The 18653-nt window shown below is 45.8% G+C and overlaps 1 protein-coding gene across 1 annotated transcript in view; it reads right to left on the bottom strand.

The window, feature by feature from the left end:
• Positions 1-18653, bottom strand: part of LOC310785526 (class I histocompatibility antigen, F10 alpha chain-like) — a 79452-nt gene that overhangs the window by 13686 nt on the left and 47113 nt on the right. Inside the window, exons 2-3 of the mRNA XM_083646646.1 lie at positions 5945-6217; positions 5390-5680 (exon numbers count right to left, since the gene is read on the bottom strand). Coding sequence (XP_083502772.1) covers positions 5390-5680; positions 5945-6217 — 564 coding nt within the window. The remainder of the gene's footprint in view (positions 1-5389; positions 5681-5944; positions 6218-18653) is intronic.

Here is an 18653-nt window from a genome sequence, read left to right as displayed (position 1 = left end):
AATGATTCAGCCCTGTTGATGCGGACCGTTAATCATGACCAACAACAAACAATCCCTAACTACACCACCACTGTCAATGATTCAGCCCTGTTGATGCGGACCGTTAATCATGACCAACAACAAACAATCAATCTGACCTTAGCGAGCTCCCCAGCTAGCATGCTTCCTCCTTATCCACAGCCATTCACTTGCTCGTTCTGCTGCCTGAGACATGTTGCTAACCGCAAGTTTCAGGCTCCGTCCCCGAATGCCCAACTCAGTTAGTAAGGCAATAACGGACTTTGCCACAAAACCACGGCAGCCCACCTCTACAGGCCGCACTCGAGCCCTCCAACCTCGCTGCTCTGCCTCTGCTGCCATTTCAGCATACCTAGCTTTCTTGCGCTCATAAGCCTCCTCAACTCGATCTTCCCACGGGACTGTGAGTTCGATAAAATAAACTCTCTTCTCTACCTCAGACCACAGTAACAAGTCCGGACGTAGCCGGGTGCTAACTATATATGCTGGGATGACTAGCTGTTCATTCAAGTCAACCCTCATTTCCCAGGCTCCACCTACACTTAGCTGCCCTAACTTGTGCCTGACCTTAATTGGTCTAAACTTTTCTCCCTCACGTACAAATTTGATCTGTCTATTCTCTTTGCTAGCAACTAGAGAATTTACTTCTAGCCGCTTTTCCTCAACTGCAGCTGCCAAACATTTCAACACCTGGTTGTGACGCCAGGTGTATCGCCCCTGGGAGAGACTGACCTTACACCCTGACAGTATATGCCTCAATGTACATACACTAGAACACAACGGGCAGGCACCATCCTCGCCCAACCACTGATTTAAGTTCTGGGGAGATGGCAGCACATCATAAGTAGCCCCTAGAATAAATCTAATTCTGCTGGCCTCCATGCTCCACAACTCTCTCCACTTCAACTTTCTCTTCTCTACACTCTCCCAGTTCACCCACTGTCCTTGCTTTGCCTGCGACACTGCCTTAGTACATCTTACTGCCTCCTCTTGCCTATGTACTTCTTCAACTACCATCTTCCTCTTTTCTATTACTGATGCCTTGTTCCACACAGGTTTCCCTATGCACAACCCTAAGCCTCCACGCCCATGCTGCACCTGACCTATGATATCCCTGTGTCTAAGAGCTGACTGTGCTTGCTGTACTGCCTCCTTTGGGTTCCACTTCCTCCCTGTTTTAACTGTGGGCGCTACACTCCTAACCACTGGATCCTTTGACTGAGTCAGAGTCATTTCCAGTCTAACCTTAGCACACTTGAACTCCTCTGTCAGGCTAGATAATGGCAATTCCAATATGCCTTTCCCATATAAGGCTACACTGCTTAGGCAGCGTGGGACTCCGAGCCATTTTCTAATGAATGAGTTAATCATCCTTTCTAGCTTTTCTACCTTTGAAAGGGGAACCTCATACACTGTCAGTGGCCACATCAACCGAGGCAACAATCCAAACTGCAAACACCACAACTTTAACTTTCCTGGGAGCCCTGACTTGTCTATACTTGAAATACCTTGAATCATTTCCTGCCTCACCTCCTCAAACTGTCCCTTATCACTGAGACTTGCATCATACCATCTTCCCAAACTCTTGACTGGTTTCTCTAACACTGTAGGCACCACCTCATCATTTATAACAAACTTCTTACCTACTACCCTCCCTTTAATGATTGAAATACTCCTGGACTTACTTGGCTTCACTTTCATTCTAGCCCACTGCAGATTACTATTTAACTTATCCAACAATCTGCTAGTACATGGAGCGGTTGACGTCATAGTCGTCATGTCATCCATGTATGCCCTAATTGGAGGGAGCCGCAGCCCTCCCTGCAGCCTTTCTCCACCCACTACCCATTTTGAAGCCCTAATAATGATCTCCATTGCCATGGTAAAAGCTAATGGGGAAATTGTACACCCTGCCATAATGCCTATCTCCAGCTGCTGCCAAGCTGTAGTGTACTCTGCTGTGGTAAAGCAGAGTTGAATATCTAAGAAGTAGGCTTTAACTAAGCTCTTTATACTACCTGGCACTCTAAAGAAATCAAAGGCCTCCCATAACAGACTATGCGGCACTGACCCGAAAGCATTAGCCAGGTCCAAGAATACTACATGCAGGTCTCTCTTCTCACGCCTAGCTGACTGGATTTGGTGCCAGATCATGCTGGTGTGCTCTAAGCACCCGGAGAAGCCGGGAATTCCAGCCTTTTGCACCGAAGTATCTATTAGCCTATTCTTTTCTAGATAACTAGACAGCCTCTGTGCCACAACACTAAAGAAAACCTTCCCTTCAACATTAAGTAGACTGATAGGTCTAAACTGACTTATCTCTAACGAGTCCCTTTCTTTAGGAATGAAGATTCCCCCTGCTCTACGCCATGCCTTAGGAATAACCTGCTTCTTCCAGACTACCTTCATCAGCTTCCATAGAAACTGCAACACATCTGGAGCACTCTTATACAGCCGGTAGGGGACTCCATTAGGACCCGGGGCTGAAGAGGCCCTTGCACGTCTCACTACTTCTTGAACTTCTTTCCACCTTGGTGGGCTATCATCACACTGGCTCTCTATTTCACCAATAGGTGGAATATCAGCTGGGACTGTCATCTCTCTAAACCTTTCCCTATCTTTGTGAACCTCCTCCAAATATTCCTCAAGCTTCTGCTTAGGTACCATAAGGCTACCATTCTTTTCCTTACTAAACAATGACTTCACAAATCTAAATGGATCCTTATAGAATGCTATTCTAGCTCGCTCTTTCTTTTTCCTATTTTTCCTAATGCTCTCTGCTCTTCTTAAAACTGCCAACCGATCCCTCACATCTGACTGCAAGCAATCAATGCCTTCCTTCTCAACCTCTGTAGCTTTCCTCCACTGCCTCTTAAGCTGTCTTCTCTCCTGGATAAGTCTATCTATCTCTTGTTGGCGCCTAGATTTAACTACCTCACCCTCTAGTTTCTTCCTTTTCTCAAAGACGCCAAACCTTTCCTTACCATAATCATAAATACAATCTCCCATTTTCTCCAACTTACTCTCAGCAGTTCCTTTAAGCTTCTCTAACATCCTAACCAAATCACTATTGATATCTTCCCACTTCCTACTTTCCGCTGCACCTGGCCACTTAACTCTAGGCTTCTGACCGCTAATCTTCTCCCTTTTTGGCTGGCTGGCCTCTCTGCTTTCCTCGGTGCTAGGACCTGCCTCAACATCAGGGGTGCTGATGTCCTGCGAGCTGTGGGTTACTTCCTGTCGCTGGACTTCACCCGACTGACTTGATAAACTTCTTAAGAAATAATTATCAATGCGGGGTCCCTGTGTTCCCTCTACCAAGCACCTCTTCCTGCCTTGATGGATTCTAAGGCCCCTCAAAGTTGTTACCTTCTGCCAGCCACACAAGCAAACCTGACGCTTCTTTCCATCTACATCTGAACTAGTGGCTTCCACTGACATGTTTTCCCTACTCATAGTCAAGTCCGTTCCAGAGTCAATAACCGTGTCAACCATAGGTGAGTCATCTTCCGCCCCCGCTCTCGCAGACTCTAGGGGTGTTTTTTCATAATTCTGTTTCGTAGCAAGTTTGGGTGTAACCAATGGCCTATTGGCCTTGGCTACTGCCACAATGAGCAGCTAACCCATTGCAGCCCCGGTGGGGTCTAATCCCTCCTGTCAGCTGTCTTTCCATGCTGTCACTAGGTCTTTCCCTAGTTGTCAGCTGCACTATTCACAACAGTCACTAGCCTAAGCTAGCTTTAGTATTAATTAATACACAGGACAAGATGTTACTATCCCTTGTGCCAAAATCCAAGGAAAAACACATTTAGAAGCCCAATCCAGAATAAAACAAGCTAACAGGCTAACAAACTAATAAACAAGACACAAATCACCAGTTACCTACCCTAGCCAACAGCAGTATGAAGCATGTCATTGGGGTTTTCAAGTGGGCACCTTCCTTCACCGACGTTTCGTTAAGTTAGGCCCACGACACCTCAAGAAGGCTTAACGGTGTAATCCAGCGTCCTGGAAACACCCCCCTCCATGCTACCACCGCACAACTGCATATTACCTCACTATCTAAGCCTAGCTATCCAGGTCGATTCGGTATGACATTCCTGACTACACCACCACTGTCAATGATTCAGCCCTGTTGATGCGGACCGTTAATCATGACCACCAACAAACAATCCCTAACTACACCACCACTGTCAATGATTCAGCCCTGTTGATGCGGACCGTTAATCATGACCAACAAAACAATAATACTAGGGATGGGACGATATATCATAATTCAATATATTGCAATAGAAAGATCATGTGACAATATTAGTATGGTGGGTCAGATAAGTTAATGGTAATATCAGCTCCATGTTATTCTGCTGTAGTAATCACTGATGAGACTCTTGACTATCACAGTTTCACATGCTCTCTATCTCATGGTGGCCAGACAGCTGCAGGTAGCAGTAACTGTATGCCACATATCACTCTTATCAGATATTTGATAAACACCAACCATCACATGAAAAAGACAACCGTTTGAAGTTGATTGCTAATCACTTATCAATAATATTGCTATTACTACGACAGCTACTACACCTAAAGCCAATAATGAGACCCCCCAGGATTCCACGATTGCTGAATTTACTGCAAATGTGTCTGTCTGTCCCGCAGAAATGTGTATGATACAAAAACTCACATTAAGGATCATACTACAACAAACAATGATACTAATGGCAAAAGCAAACACTACTACATCGTTCCTACACATTCCATCTCAAAATCACAGTCCAATGCCAAACTTGTATTATGGTGTTTGCTGATAGTGGCTGGATGATTTGGCCACATGATGGCGTACCACACCAGTTCAGGCAGGACACTGAAGTCATGAACGTTTATCACCAGCTGTCCAATTAAACAGCTGACTCTCACCATCAATCACATTGAAACAAGTCAATGAGGCGCTCTTTACAGTCTGACAGCGCACCCTGCTGGTTAAGTGATGCCACTGCTGCTGTTGACCCAGTCCACCTCCCCAACCTCCTGCTGTTATCTGTTCACAGGATGCTTGTACAGACTATCTCCAAATTATAACTGTTTTGATGTGGTTTTCATATGATTAAAGATATGTCTGCCTTGTGGGGTTTATGTCGCTCCCTGCAGAATCTCTCACATGCTGCCTGGATTCAGCCTTTTCCAACAATACAAGTGCATCAGCATTACTAGTGTTCTGAATGGTCCAATCTCCTTTGATGCAAGTGTCTCTGACTGAACTATAGCTGAGACTACACATATTATGATTACTATAAGTAATGAGTTTGACAATAGCTTTACAACTATAAATAAAAACTAAAGAAGCTAAACAAATATGGATTACGGTAATACATACGAGCTCTTTTGAGCTGATCCTTGCCATATTCCCAGAACTTGTTGAGCCATTCGACACACTCTTTCGCCAGGTAGCCTTTGGTGTACTCATTCAGGACGCGGACCTCATCCCACTTCCTCTTGGTCGGTAGGCCATAGTTATCCGGGGCAATCCAGCGTGACTGGGTGTCATCAAAGTACAGGAAGTCATTTCCGTCGTAATTGTACATCCACATGCCGCGGGTGAACCTGCTGGAGCCGTCAGGGTGGGTGTCGACCACACAGCCGACCCTCCACTGAAGAACATGGGTGTCTGAAACCAGATGGATTGGCAATTTCAGAGGTAAATACTGGCTAATGAAAATAATTAACTATACTGTGAAAATAATAACATAAATAAGTAAAATACATGGCAATATATTACTAATTTTAAAATCAGGGAAATTTCTTTGGCGTTTCCTAATTTTTTGCTGTATCGAAAACGTACTGAACCCTGAATTTTGAACGGTGAAACGGTTCCTACAGTCAGATGTTACCCAAGATTCCATACTAATGTTGTTTGTTTAACAGATCGTACCCGTGTCATTCTGCATCATGCGTGTCTTCAGGATGTCGATGTTGACTTTAAACCACTGCTCTTTGCTCTGGCGGGACCGTGTGCCTTTATCCCAGTAGTCTGCACTCAGCCTCTCCTTCATCCAGGCCTGTTTGGGAACCTTCTTCTGGCTCGTGCTGTCATAGTAGTCGATCATCCGGTTGTCCAGGAGACCCATGGCCGTGAACTGGTGGATGCCAGGGAGCTGGACGTCCTTGGAGAAGGCCGTGTAGATGTAGGTGAGGGAGTGTATCTCTGAGAGTCACAGAGACAGACAGACAGAGACAGACAGACAGACAGAGAGAGACAGACAGACAGACAGACAGAGACAGACAGACAGACAGACAGACAGACAGAGACAGACAGACAGACAGACACAGACAGACAGACAGACAGACATACAGACAGAGACATACAGACAGACAGACAGACAGACAGACAGACAGACAGACAGACAGACAGACAGACAGACAGACAGACAGACAGACAGAATCATTAATATATATGAAAAAACACTGGGAATGTAGGCCTGCACGATATGAGGAAAATCTGCGATGTGCGATAACATTGTTCAATATAGCGATGACAATACAACTTGCGATAAATAAACAAATATTAAAGTATGCATATTAGCTATACAGTTCCTATGTGTTTCTGCTTTAATAATGTTAACATAGACCCCAAACATAGCCTATACCCACTGAATAAATAAATGAAATACACAGACTCTAGCTGAAACTACACACAGTGTGTTTGGGCTTTGGCAGAGGGGCGGAGCGCACTGTTGCAAGGGAAAGGTGTATGCTGTAAGGGAAAGGTGTACGCTGGATTGACAACACAAGACAAAATGATCAGATGCTGAGTGGGAATGCATGACGCATGTAAATAAAAACACTTTTGTTATTCATTGCGTTTCAGGCAGTCTTTGCGATGTGTTTATTGTGCATGTTCATATTGCGATGACGATGAAAATACGATTAATTGTACAGCCCTAGAATGAATGTAGAATTTATTTAAAGGATATAACTTAGTTTTGACTCTTGTCAACAATTTATGCCAAGAAGATGACCAAAAAAATTATGTTCTTGTATTTTGACATCTCATTACTTTTACTTCCTGGAAAACAGAGTATTGTTATTGATGACATCGTGCTGTACCAAGAAATGCAAATAAAAAAAATCCTGAAATAAATCTGCCCCTTGCACCAAATAACTGCCTCTCTCTCTCCCTGACTGATCTCCCATTGGTTGACACTTTTGATTGATCCCTCATCACCATGTTATGTCCCGCCCCAACATTCTGTTTCTACAGTAAATAAACTTTACATTAATCACATTACAGAAGCATATATATATATATATATATATATATATATATATATATATATATATATATATATATATATATAATGTCAGACACCTGCTGTTTTCAAAAATAGCCCACATTAAAACATTTACAAATGTAATCCATCATTTTAACTTTGTGTGTCATATTTCCTCCCACAAGTCTTTACAAGACCACAATAATTACTTCTAATCCAGTCAGAAGTTGTTCCATTCTGCCAGAACTGAAAGTGAAGATCACAGACTTTTAGTTTCAATGGTTTTATTTTGCATCTTCACTGCCACCAATTATTATGTAAGAGTGCACAGTAACCGTGAAAATAGTTTCCATTAAATGCAACAATTAGCTGTGTGGTAAAGTGCACGTTTCAAATGCTTTAGCTGCTTTAACAGGAAAAAGATGACTGAGTAAACACACCTCATGATGTGAAATGTGAGACAACCAAGTGTGTTTTGCCAGTTTTGAACACAGACAGCAGGGGGCGGTAGATACACAGAGCTAAACTCAGAGGCCTCCTTCAAGTCCCTTCTTATAACACACTTTTTAGACTTGCTTCTAATACCTGATTCACTGCTTTATGTTCTTTTGTTTTTACATTTGTGTGCCTCTGGTTTTCCTGATCTTTACAGTTTAAAAGTAACAATCACACTGACGTTAATAAATATTAGTATTTATTCATTTCAGTGTGATTTTTAGTCAACAGCCATCGCTGTTTGTGATACTGTTTCGACCGCCTTCATCACTCCATGTCAAAAATATCCTTCGGTAAGCTGTCCGGATACACAAATAACTGGACAAAGAGTGACTTTATGCCTCTGTCTGATGTCTTCACTCCCAGCTTTCTGGAAAATCTCCCATTCAAATTGACAAAAGACCACCTCACCTATCTTGGCTTGACCATACCCAGAGATCCAAAACTAATATTTAAGTTGAACTTTGATGATTTTGTTTTAAAACTTAAACAAGGTATAGAAAACTGGAAAATCCTGCCTCTCATGATTGGTCGCATAAACTCAATTAAGATGGTTTCACTTCCCAGGTTTCTCTGTGTGTGTCAAAAACCTCCCCATCTTTCTTACATCAGCTTTTTTTTTTAAATTGGACTCCATAATTCTGTCCTACATCTGGAACTAAGAACCATAGAATCTCGAAAATTAATTTGCAAAAACCTAAGTCTGAAGGAGATCTGGCCTTACCAGTGTTTAGGCACTACTACTGGGCTGCTAATGTTAGGGCTCTAATGTTTTGGCTTCAGGGGATCCCTGGCAATATACCTCCCGGGGCCCCCCTGTGGCTGAAAATGGAGGCCAGCTCTATTGGCAACTCTTCACTGCCAGCCATGCTATTTGCTAAGTTAGGGCCTATGTCCACCTAGCGTCTTTTTCCGACGTTAAACGCTGGGAGTGCGCTGGGGAACACTGATCCCAGCGCACAATATACAAGGAAGCAGTCTGCAAGTAACGTTAGTTCAGCTTGATAGCTGACAGCTAGCAAGCTAATAACACAGGTAGGCTACGCTATTAAAAGCAGTAAGCACAACACTCACCAGAAATATTAAGTGTCTAGCCGATCTGCTCCCACAATTGAGCCGTTCTGTCTCTGTTGCGATAGTTTTTCCATATGATTAGTTACCAGAAAAGGAGCAGCCGACACCAGCGTCTTTCTGAAAAGTAAAAATATTTTCAGCTTGAAGCGCTGGGAGCGCTGGGAGTCGGGCGCACAAAAACGCCGAAAATAGACGCTGGGCACTGCACACTTTCTCTACACGTCCGTGTGCGCTCGCATACGCTCTCCCCCCATTGGAAACAACTGAAAAAAGACGCTGGACCTGAGGAAAAGACACTAGGTGGACACAGGCCCTTAGAGAACCCCGGGACCTTAGAAAATTCAAGTTTTGTTCTAAAAAACTCCCTTAGAATTCTAACTGCGCTGCATGGATCTGATGGCTCATCTGACAGGTGCTCATTAAGTCAAGTCAAGTTTATTTGTATAGCCCTAATTCACAAGCATGTCTCAGAGGACTTCACAGAAAATATGTCTAGCTAAATCTAGCTGACACAACAGTAGCAGTTACAGTAGTAATAATAACAAGATAGAACAATCATATGATAGAGAAAGGCAGAGAGAAGGGGAGAAAAGGGGGATGGGATGTGGTGGAGGAGAGAACAGGGAATGGAGGAGGGGGGGACATGGGAATGTGGGGGAGGAGAAATCAGGAAAGGGAGGAGGTGGGGAGGGAGCAGGGGAGGGAGAGCAGGGGGAATGTGAGGGAGGAGAGAGCAGGGAAAGGGAGGAGGTGGGGGAAATGGGAAATGTGGGGGAGGAGAGAGCAGGGAAGGGGAGGAGGTGGGGAAGGAGCAGGGGAAGGGGGAAAGAGGAGAGAGCAGGAAAAGGGAGGACGGGGAGCAAGGGATGTGGGGAGGAGGTGGGGAGGGAGCAGGGGAGGGAGAGCAGGGGGAATGTGAGGGAGGAGAGAGCAGGGAAAGGGAGGAGGTCGGGGGAATGGGAAATGTGGGGGAGGAGAGAGCAGGGAAGGGGAGGAGGTGGGGAAGGAGCAGGGGAAGGGGGAAAGAGGAGAGAGCAGGAAAAGGGAGGACGGGGAGCAAGGGATGTGGGGAGGAGGTGGGGAGGGAGCAGGGGAGGGAGAGCAGGGGGAATGTGGGGGAGGAGAGAGGAGAGAGTAGGAAAAGGGAGGGGTTGGGGAGGGAGAGCGGGGGTATGTGGGGGAGGAGAGAGCAGGGAAAGGGAGGAGGTGGGGAGGGAGAGCAGGGGGAATGTGGGGGAGGAGAGAGGAGAGAGCAGGAAAAGGGAGGGGTTGGGGAGGGAGAGCGGGGGTATGTGGGGGAGGAGAGAGGAGAGAGCAGGAAAAGGGAGGGCTTGGGGAGGGAGAGCGGGGGTGGGGGAGGAGAGAGCAGGAAAAGGGATGGGTTGGGGATGGAATGGGAAATGTGGGGGAAGAGAGAGCAGGGGAGGCAAGGAGGTGGGGAAGGAGCAGGAGAAGGGGGAAAGAGGAGAGAGCAGGAAAAGGGAGGAGGGGAGAAAGGAGGAAAAGAGAGCAGGAAAAGGGGGAGGGGCAGGAGGCAGGAAAAGAGAGCAGGAAAAGGGGGGAGGGGGAGCAAGCAGGAAAAGAGAGCAGGAAAAGGAGGAGCAAGGGAGGGAGAGCGGGGGGATGTGGGGGAGGAGAGAGCAGGGCAAGGAAGGAGGTGGGGAGGGGACAGGGAAAGTGGGGGAGGAGAGAGCAGGGAAAGGTAGAGGGGGGGTGTGGGGGAGGAGAGAGCAGGGAAAGGGAGGAGGTGGGAAGGGAGCAGGGGAAGGGGGGAAGAGAAGAGCAGAACAGATAGAATATACTGTGGCTAGGTGATATGGTCATGAATAGTCACAGGGGACAGTGAAATTTAGCAGTCAGGTTATGTAATTACTTATTCAGCGAAAAGAGCGAATGAATAAACAAGAAATGATTTAACATTTATCGCCCAGCCTCAGGTAGCAGCGGCACACTGGAACCAGCAGCAGAGCAGCCAGGCCAAATGAGCAGCAGTTCAGACAATCTGAGGACTCTAGCAGGACTCCAGACTAACTTTTTACAATAGGTGCACCCCACTTTTTAATTTAGGTGCACCAGCAAATCATTTATGGGCACCCACATTATTCACCATGCCTTTTGGCACCACAATAATACATTTTAAGCGTTACCTTCTTTGTCATTTTGTATACATATTGGCAAATTATTAACCCTTGTGTGGTGTTCGGGTCTGTGGGACCCGTTTTCATTTTTTATTAAAAGAAAAATGATACAATTAATTAATTTTTCAAACTGAGACTCACTGACTTTGGCTCATTTTCTGTGAATACAGAATACATATTTAATGACCACACACCATACACCCCCCCTACACATTTCTATTACATATAAGATGTCCGGGTCCACTGGACCTGGGGCTAATAGAAGTGTGGAAATTGATGTTCTGTGTACCACACACACACACGCACACGCACACGCACCCACACACGCACACACACACACACACACACACACACACACACACACACACACACACACACACACACACACACACACACACACACACACACACACACACACACACACACACACACACACACACACAGCAGGCCTAGACAGGAGGAGGACAGAGTGTAGGTACACAGAACATCAGAGGGTCAAATGTGCGAGAAAATGAGAGCAGACAGTGTTGACAAACAATGTTGCAACCTTGTGTGGGAACCGCAGGTGCAGAAACACAAAAGAAGCAGTTCCCACACAAGGTTGCAACATTGTTTGTCAACACTGTCTGCTCTCATTTTCTCGCACATTTGACCCTCTGTCTTGCGGGAATCTTTATTTTCTCACACTCTATCTGCTACAAATTGGAGGCGGGACACTATAATTATAGCTTTGCCAGTGTGGTTTCTTATCACAACCGATCAAGATGGCCAAAAGGTACTCTGCGCAGAGGGCCCTGCAATTGATTTTGGAAGAGAGAGAAGTTTTTGATGATGATGTAGAGGGAGAGGATTCAGAAGAAGAGGTTTCAGAATGTGAGGATCACATTTCTGAAAATTCAGAGTCTGACAGTGACTCTGAAGAAGATGATGAGATTGAGCATCAGCCAGTTCCAAAAAAAAGACAAGCCACAGGACCAGGCCGTCAGCAGCCATCCCCAGGACCAAGCCGTCAGCAGCCAGCCCCAGGACCAAGCCGTCAACAGCCAGCCCCAGGACCAAGCCGTCAACAGCCAGCCCCAGGACCAAGCCGTTAATAGCCAGCCCCAGGACCAAGCCGTCAACAGCCAGCCCCAGGACCAAGCAGTCAGCAGCCAGCCCCAGGCCCAGAACAAGCCAGTCAGCATGGAGCAAGTGAGGAAATATGGATGTCAAAAAATTCTGAAATTGAATGGTCTTCTCACCCAAGAAAAGAGCCACCCCGCAAGGCTGCCAATGTGATAAGGATGCAACCAGGGCCAACACGGATGGCAGTTACTCACACACAGGACATCAGGTCTTCTTTTGAGCTTTTCATCCCAGATTCCATCCAGGAAATTATTCTTGACTGCACTAATTTAGAAGGAAGACGTGTTTTTGGAGAGAGGTGGAAGGAAATGGACCAAACCCAATTACATGCTTACTTCGGAGTTCTCATCCTTGCTGGAGTTTTCAGGTCCAAAGGGGAATCCGCAGAATCCCTGTGGGATGCAGAAACTGGCAGAGAAATTTTCCGTGCAACAATGTCTCTGGAAAACTTTCACATCATTTCCAGGATTATCCGCTTTGACAACCGAGATGACAGACCAGCTCGACGGCAGAGAGACAAACTAGCTGCCATCAGGACAGTGTGGGACAAGTGGGTGCGCCGCCTCCCCCTGCTGTACAACCCTGGGCCAAATGTCACCATTGATGAACAGCTGATGCCATTTAGGGGCCGCTGCCCCTTTCGGCAGTATATACCATCTAAACCTGCAAAGTATGGTATAAAGATCTGGGCTGCCTGTGATGCCACTTCCTCATATGCTTGGAACTTACAAGTCTACACAGGGAAACCTGATGCAGGAGCCCCCGAGAAAAACCAAGGAATGAGAGTTGTCCTCGACATGTCTCAGGGACTCAGTGGACACAACATCACATGCGACAATTTTTTTTACCTCGCACAAACTGGGACAGGAGCTCCTGAAGAGGAAGCTGACCATGGTGGGAACAATAAGGAAAAACAGGTCAGAGCTCCCACCTCAACTGCTGACTTCAAAGAACAGGCCTGTCAAGTCTTCCAAGTTTGTATACACGGCTGACACATCCCTGGTATCCTATGTGCCAAAGAAAGGCAAGAATGTGGTACTCATGAGTACACTGCACGGGGATGGAAGAATCTGTGACCAGGAACATCACAAACCAGAGATCATCATGGATTATAATGCCACAAAAGGAGGGGTAGACAACATGGACAAGCTGGTGACGGCCTACAGCTGCAAACGGAGGACTCTACGCTGGCCACTGGTGATATTCTTTGACATGTTGGACATCTCAGTGTACAATGCCTTTGTCATTTGGATGGCACTGAACCCAGAGTGGAAACGAGTGAAGCTCCAGAAAAGACGGCTCTTTCTTGAGGATCTGGGAAAGGCATTGGTGAGACCACAAATCGAGAGAAGAAAACATATCCCCAGAACCCCAAACTCTGCAGCCATGGTGAGGAGGATTCAGGAGGAGAATGCTGGTGCCCTGTCCACCCAACCTACAGAACCACAATCTGCAGAGCCTGAAGTAAGTGTGTGATGCTGTTGCAGTACATGTCTGGCACTCATGTCTTGTGAGAGAGAGAGAGAGAGAGAGGTGTTAGTAAAATTCCTGATCTTTTCATTATTCTAGGTTGTGAACACCAGCAACAAGAAGAAGCGGTGCGAAGTGTGCGGACCCAAGATGGACAGGAAAACACAATATACATGCATCAAGTGCAAAAAGTATATCTGCAACACACACACAGTAAAGCTCTGCCCCTCATGTGTTGTATAGGCTAGTGGCTAAAGGCCATGTGTTCAATGGGGCTGATGTGTTGTCTTGACTGATATGTTTACTCTGTGTTCATGTGTTCAGCTTGTGTTGTGCACCTGAATGGGTTAAATTTCAAGTTCAAAGAAATAAAAGTCAGTAGTTTTGAAAAACCTTGCTTCACTTGTAAATTTGTTTCCACTCATATCTTGATTTTAATTGATTTTCTTTATTATGTTTTAAATAATAAGTTATAAATGTGACCTAACAAAGGTAAAGGGCAAATATTAACCATATATATTGTTTATACTGCTTGTAATTGGGATAAGGTAAACATCTGTTCAGTATTTTAACATAAAAGTGTTTGATTGTGAGGCATTAAAAGCCACAAAATGCAACGGGTCCATCAGACCCACAAACACTGGCTGAGTAACAACAATATGAACATTACACAAGGGTTAAATGATACGATCAAAGATGTTCATGTCAATAAACGTCTGTTAAAGTCACTATCACCAACTGAGATAACACTGTGAGGATTGAGCCTATGGCCCACAGATGGAAGCCTTTGCATTTTAAGTATTGCAGCATTTATGAACTGGGTGTCTGTGATGTGATTATCATCTTACATCATGCTCCTAAGTTGAACAAGTTAGGAGCACATTTAAGGACACAATGATTAATCTCTGATACATTACAATTTAGTTTAATTCAATTAAAGTAGGCTACCATTCTCATGATGCTGCACTATGAAGGTCTTACCAGATAACAATGACTCGAAAACCATTTATTTAGTCATCTGTAGTTTGCTTAACATTATGTAATGGTGGTCATGATTGTGGACGCTCACGTTACTGTGATTAGTGTAGTGACATATCCCACAGGGTGCTGTGAAGTCTCACTGTGCACTGACTGCAGACAGTGAAAAACCGTAGGAGATAGCTGCTCTTAGATGGTCTAACATTAACAGACAGCATAGTCATATTGTCAACAACACATTTTAGCGATCTTGAATGACATGTTGGTAACGTTAGTAATCCCAGAATGCATGGGCCGCGGAGCCTATAGGGCCGGTAGGGCTTGAACCCGACCTACTTTTACGCCAAAAATGAAAACCCCCATCCCCACAAAATGTGGAAAAATATCACTGTGTGCTCCCTCTCTAGCTCTCTATACTCTCGCTGTGTACACAGCCTATCAGAAAGCAATAAACACTGTCTCTAAAATTGATTGGCTATTGTTGTTGTGACGTGTAACAATGGGACTTAGCCCACGCAGAACAAACGCTGCCTGGCGCTGTCGCTTCGTAAGTCTGCGCCATTTTACGAACAATGAAACGCAAGAAGATAACAGATTTTTTTCGGGGCAAAATTGCCAACTGAAGTTGGAAAGGGGACTGCTGTCACTCCAGCCGACACCGACCATGGGCCCACCACAATCCTCCAAAAGAAGGTCCACACCAGGCACACCTGCAGCACCTGATCTGGGGCATGAACGTGGCCCGCCCGCCGCTGAAGGGCCGTCAGTCAAGGCCTCCTTCACCGCCCCACTTTTCGCCTCAACTAGCCACACTCCGCCTCCAGCTAATGTTAGCCACCAAGCCTCTGCCTCAGCTCACTCTAACGTTACTGCCTCAACGAACCACACTGGTGAGTCTACTGAACCACCGTTATTCACTCAGTTGGTTCTGCTCTAACGTTAGTTAATTTTACGTCCTCCTCTCTGTCTCCAGCAGCTAGCCACCGCCCTGGCTACAAAGTTACTGTGCTGCCCAAGTCCACTCGCCACCTGCCTCCATCGTTTCAGACGCTCCAGCTTCCAACTCTGCTCCTCCTGCCAGCGTTACTGCCTCAACGAACCACACTGGTGAGTCTACTGAACCAGCCGTTATTCACTCAGTTGGTGCTGCTCTAACGTTAGTTAATTTTACGTCCTCCTCTCTGTCTCCAGCAGCTAGCCATCGCCGGGACCGCCCTGCTCCAGCGGCCACACCCGCCCCCTCAGATGCTCCAGCTTCCAACTCTGCTCCTCCTGCCAGCGTGGCAGATATCCACTGCTCCAGTGATTGTTGTAGGGACCTGACTAGGTCACACCAACCATCCGACCCTGCTATTCTCTCCGGTACAAAACGCCTAGAAGGTGGAACACAGAAAGGCCGGTTCAACCGCAGTGGTTTAAAGACTTCCCCTGGTTAACATTGTGTCAAACGCGAGTCAATCTGTTTTGCACTCAGTGTCGCTTATGGACTGTTAAAGGACTGGGAAAGGGGTTAAGCAAAAATAACGATAACGCTTTCTCTGTTCATGGATTCCAAAACTGGAAAAATGCAATGCTGTCTTTCAGAAAACATGAAAGCACCGACTATCACAGAGATGCGGTGGCTTACTATCGAGTCCATACGTCAGAAGAGCCACCTATTGCGGCCAAGCTTGACACACACTATAAAAAAGAACAGGAGTTCAGACGCAAAATGCTATTTAAGGAGATAACGTCCATAATTTATCTCATGAGTCAGGGTATGGCATTAGAAGGTCAGAGCAGAGCAATCTTTACAAGTTGCTAGAATTACGGGCTCAGGATATCCCTGAAATAAAAAAATGGCTAGATGAAAAAAACTACATGAGCCATGACATTATCAATGAACTGATTAATGCAATCGGTCGTTCAGTAGTATCACAGGTTATTGCACCTATCCGTCGGGGGGAGTTCTATGCAATAATTGCAGACGAGACCAGAGACATTTCAAATAAAGAGCAACTAGTGATCTTATTCCGCTGGGTTGATGATACATATGCCGTCCACGAGGATTTCATTGGTTTATATGACTTACCGCAAGCTGACACCACAACCATTCTCACTGCAATAAATGACGTTCTTATCCGCTGCAACATTATGCCCAGTATGTGCCGTGGACAGGCATATGATGGGGCTGCAAGTATGTCAGGTCATTTGAATGGAGTCGCAGCAAAGTTTAAACGCGAAAATCCATCTGCCATTTATGTGCATTGCTTTGCGCATTGTCTTAAAGGAGAATTTCGTTTTTTTTTAACCTGGACCCATCTCCTGGCAATAATTATGATTTGACCACGCACCCAGCGATGTCCGCAGCGTTTCTGGCCGTCCTAGCGTTGTTTTGAGATCAATAGCGTCCAAGTCAGTTGTAAAATGGAGCTGATTTGGGGCCAAGTGTGAGCCTGTCTTTCCTGCATCTAAATAGCTATTTTTATTCCCGTTTTCGCCACATATCGTCATAATGTGATCCCTCAACATCCACCAGAGTGATATTTCGCCCCAGGCCATTTCCTGGACTCTCACAGGGATCAAATTACCTCAAACGTGATCTCGGTCACCAAGTCTCGTCAAGTCCCGCGATACTTTCCTGCCGGCAGACGATTATTGTAGGAGACTGTACTTTGAAGTTCTAGATCAACTTGATGGGGAGTTGGACCGAGACTTGCATGTGGCAGCTGCCCTGGAGCGCCTGATTGTGTCTGCAGCTGAAGGGGAAAAGGTCGGTTTCCCGTCTGCTATTCTGTGTCTCTACGAGAAGGATTTTAATGTTGACTCTCTCGTCTGCTATTCTATGTCTCTACGAGAAGGATTTTAATGTTGACTCTCTCGGCACACAGCTTGATATGTTGCCAGACACAATCAAGCTTTTTGAGGAGGGCGAGGAGGAGGAAGCAGGCAAACCCCTAACCGTGTCATCTGTTGTGTCAGCAATGAACAATACACCTGTGGCAAAAACACTCCTGCCAGATGTACACAAACTGTTAAAGTTGTTTTATACAATCCCCGTGTCGTCTGCCAGCGCCGAGAGGTCTTTCTCGTCCCTCCGTCGTTTAAAGACCTATATGCGATCAACAATGACACAAAAAAGACTTAATAGCCTGATGTGCGGCCATACACACAAGGACTTTTTTGACAAAGTGGATGTTTCCGTGATTGCAAGGGAGTTCGTCCAGAGCAACGACAACAGGACGCAGTTCTTCGGCAGAATGTAAAGAGAGAGAAAGATATGGTGAGTCTGACATTAACAATCTCTTAAAGTTTGCATTTGGCGTGTGTGTGGAGGAGGAGGGAGGGGAGAAAGTGTGTGTGTTGCCGAGGTGCAGCATCAGCTGGTCGTGCTTTTTTGTGTTTCACTACTTTGATGTGTATTATTCTATCCCTCCTGTTCGCAAAGTAGTAGTAGCACTATTTAAACCACGAGGCTGAATCGAAGTGATGCTTGATTAATTAATTGATTGATATCGGAATCGGATTGATATAGGCTATAACCACAACTCCGCTCCATTTCAGTACCAGGGACAGCGCCGCACGGCCCTATGCATAATGAGCCCGACCTACTTGAACAGCCTTCCGCGGCCCCTGGCAGAATGTGCTTGATAGTTAGGTAGCATCCCGCTAGCGATGCTAACATTAGACGCTAAGATGTCATTGTCATGCCAGCCAACCTAACGTTAGTCAGAACTCGTCTGCTGGAGCCGTAGCTTTGTCTCCCGCATACAAAACCACCATCTGTACGGCAACCATTTTAGGGCATCCTCGTCCGTCAGAGTATAGGCTATCGTTCCTCAGTCTAAGCGTTGTCAGTTGTCATGTCTCCTATAGTAAACCGTCGAGTGTGCTCTGAAACACCTTCAGTCCTCACACGAAAACGTTGTCATTCCTCCTGCCTCACTTATCACTCAAACTAGCTGTCAGGCATCACTCCTCACGTCTCACACAAAAACGTTGTCGATCCTCCTGCAGACTAGCTGTCAGGCATCACTCAAACTAGCTGTCAGTCATCACATGAAAACGCTGTCATTCGTTGTTTTTGGTTGTTCTTCCGTGTGATGGGGAA

Source organism: Poromitra crassiceps (assembly GCF_964638095.1).
Source record: "Poromitra crassiceps genome assembly, chromosome: 11".
Taxonomy (NCBI): Eukaryota; Metazoa; Chordata; class Actinopteri; order Beryciformes; family Melamphaidae; genus Poromitra; species Poromitra crassiceps.
The sequence above is the reverse complement of the archived record's forward strand: the minus strand, read 5'-3'. Positions and strand labels throughout refer to the sequence as shown.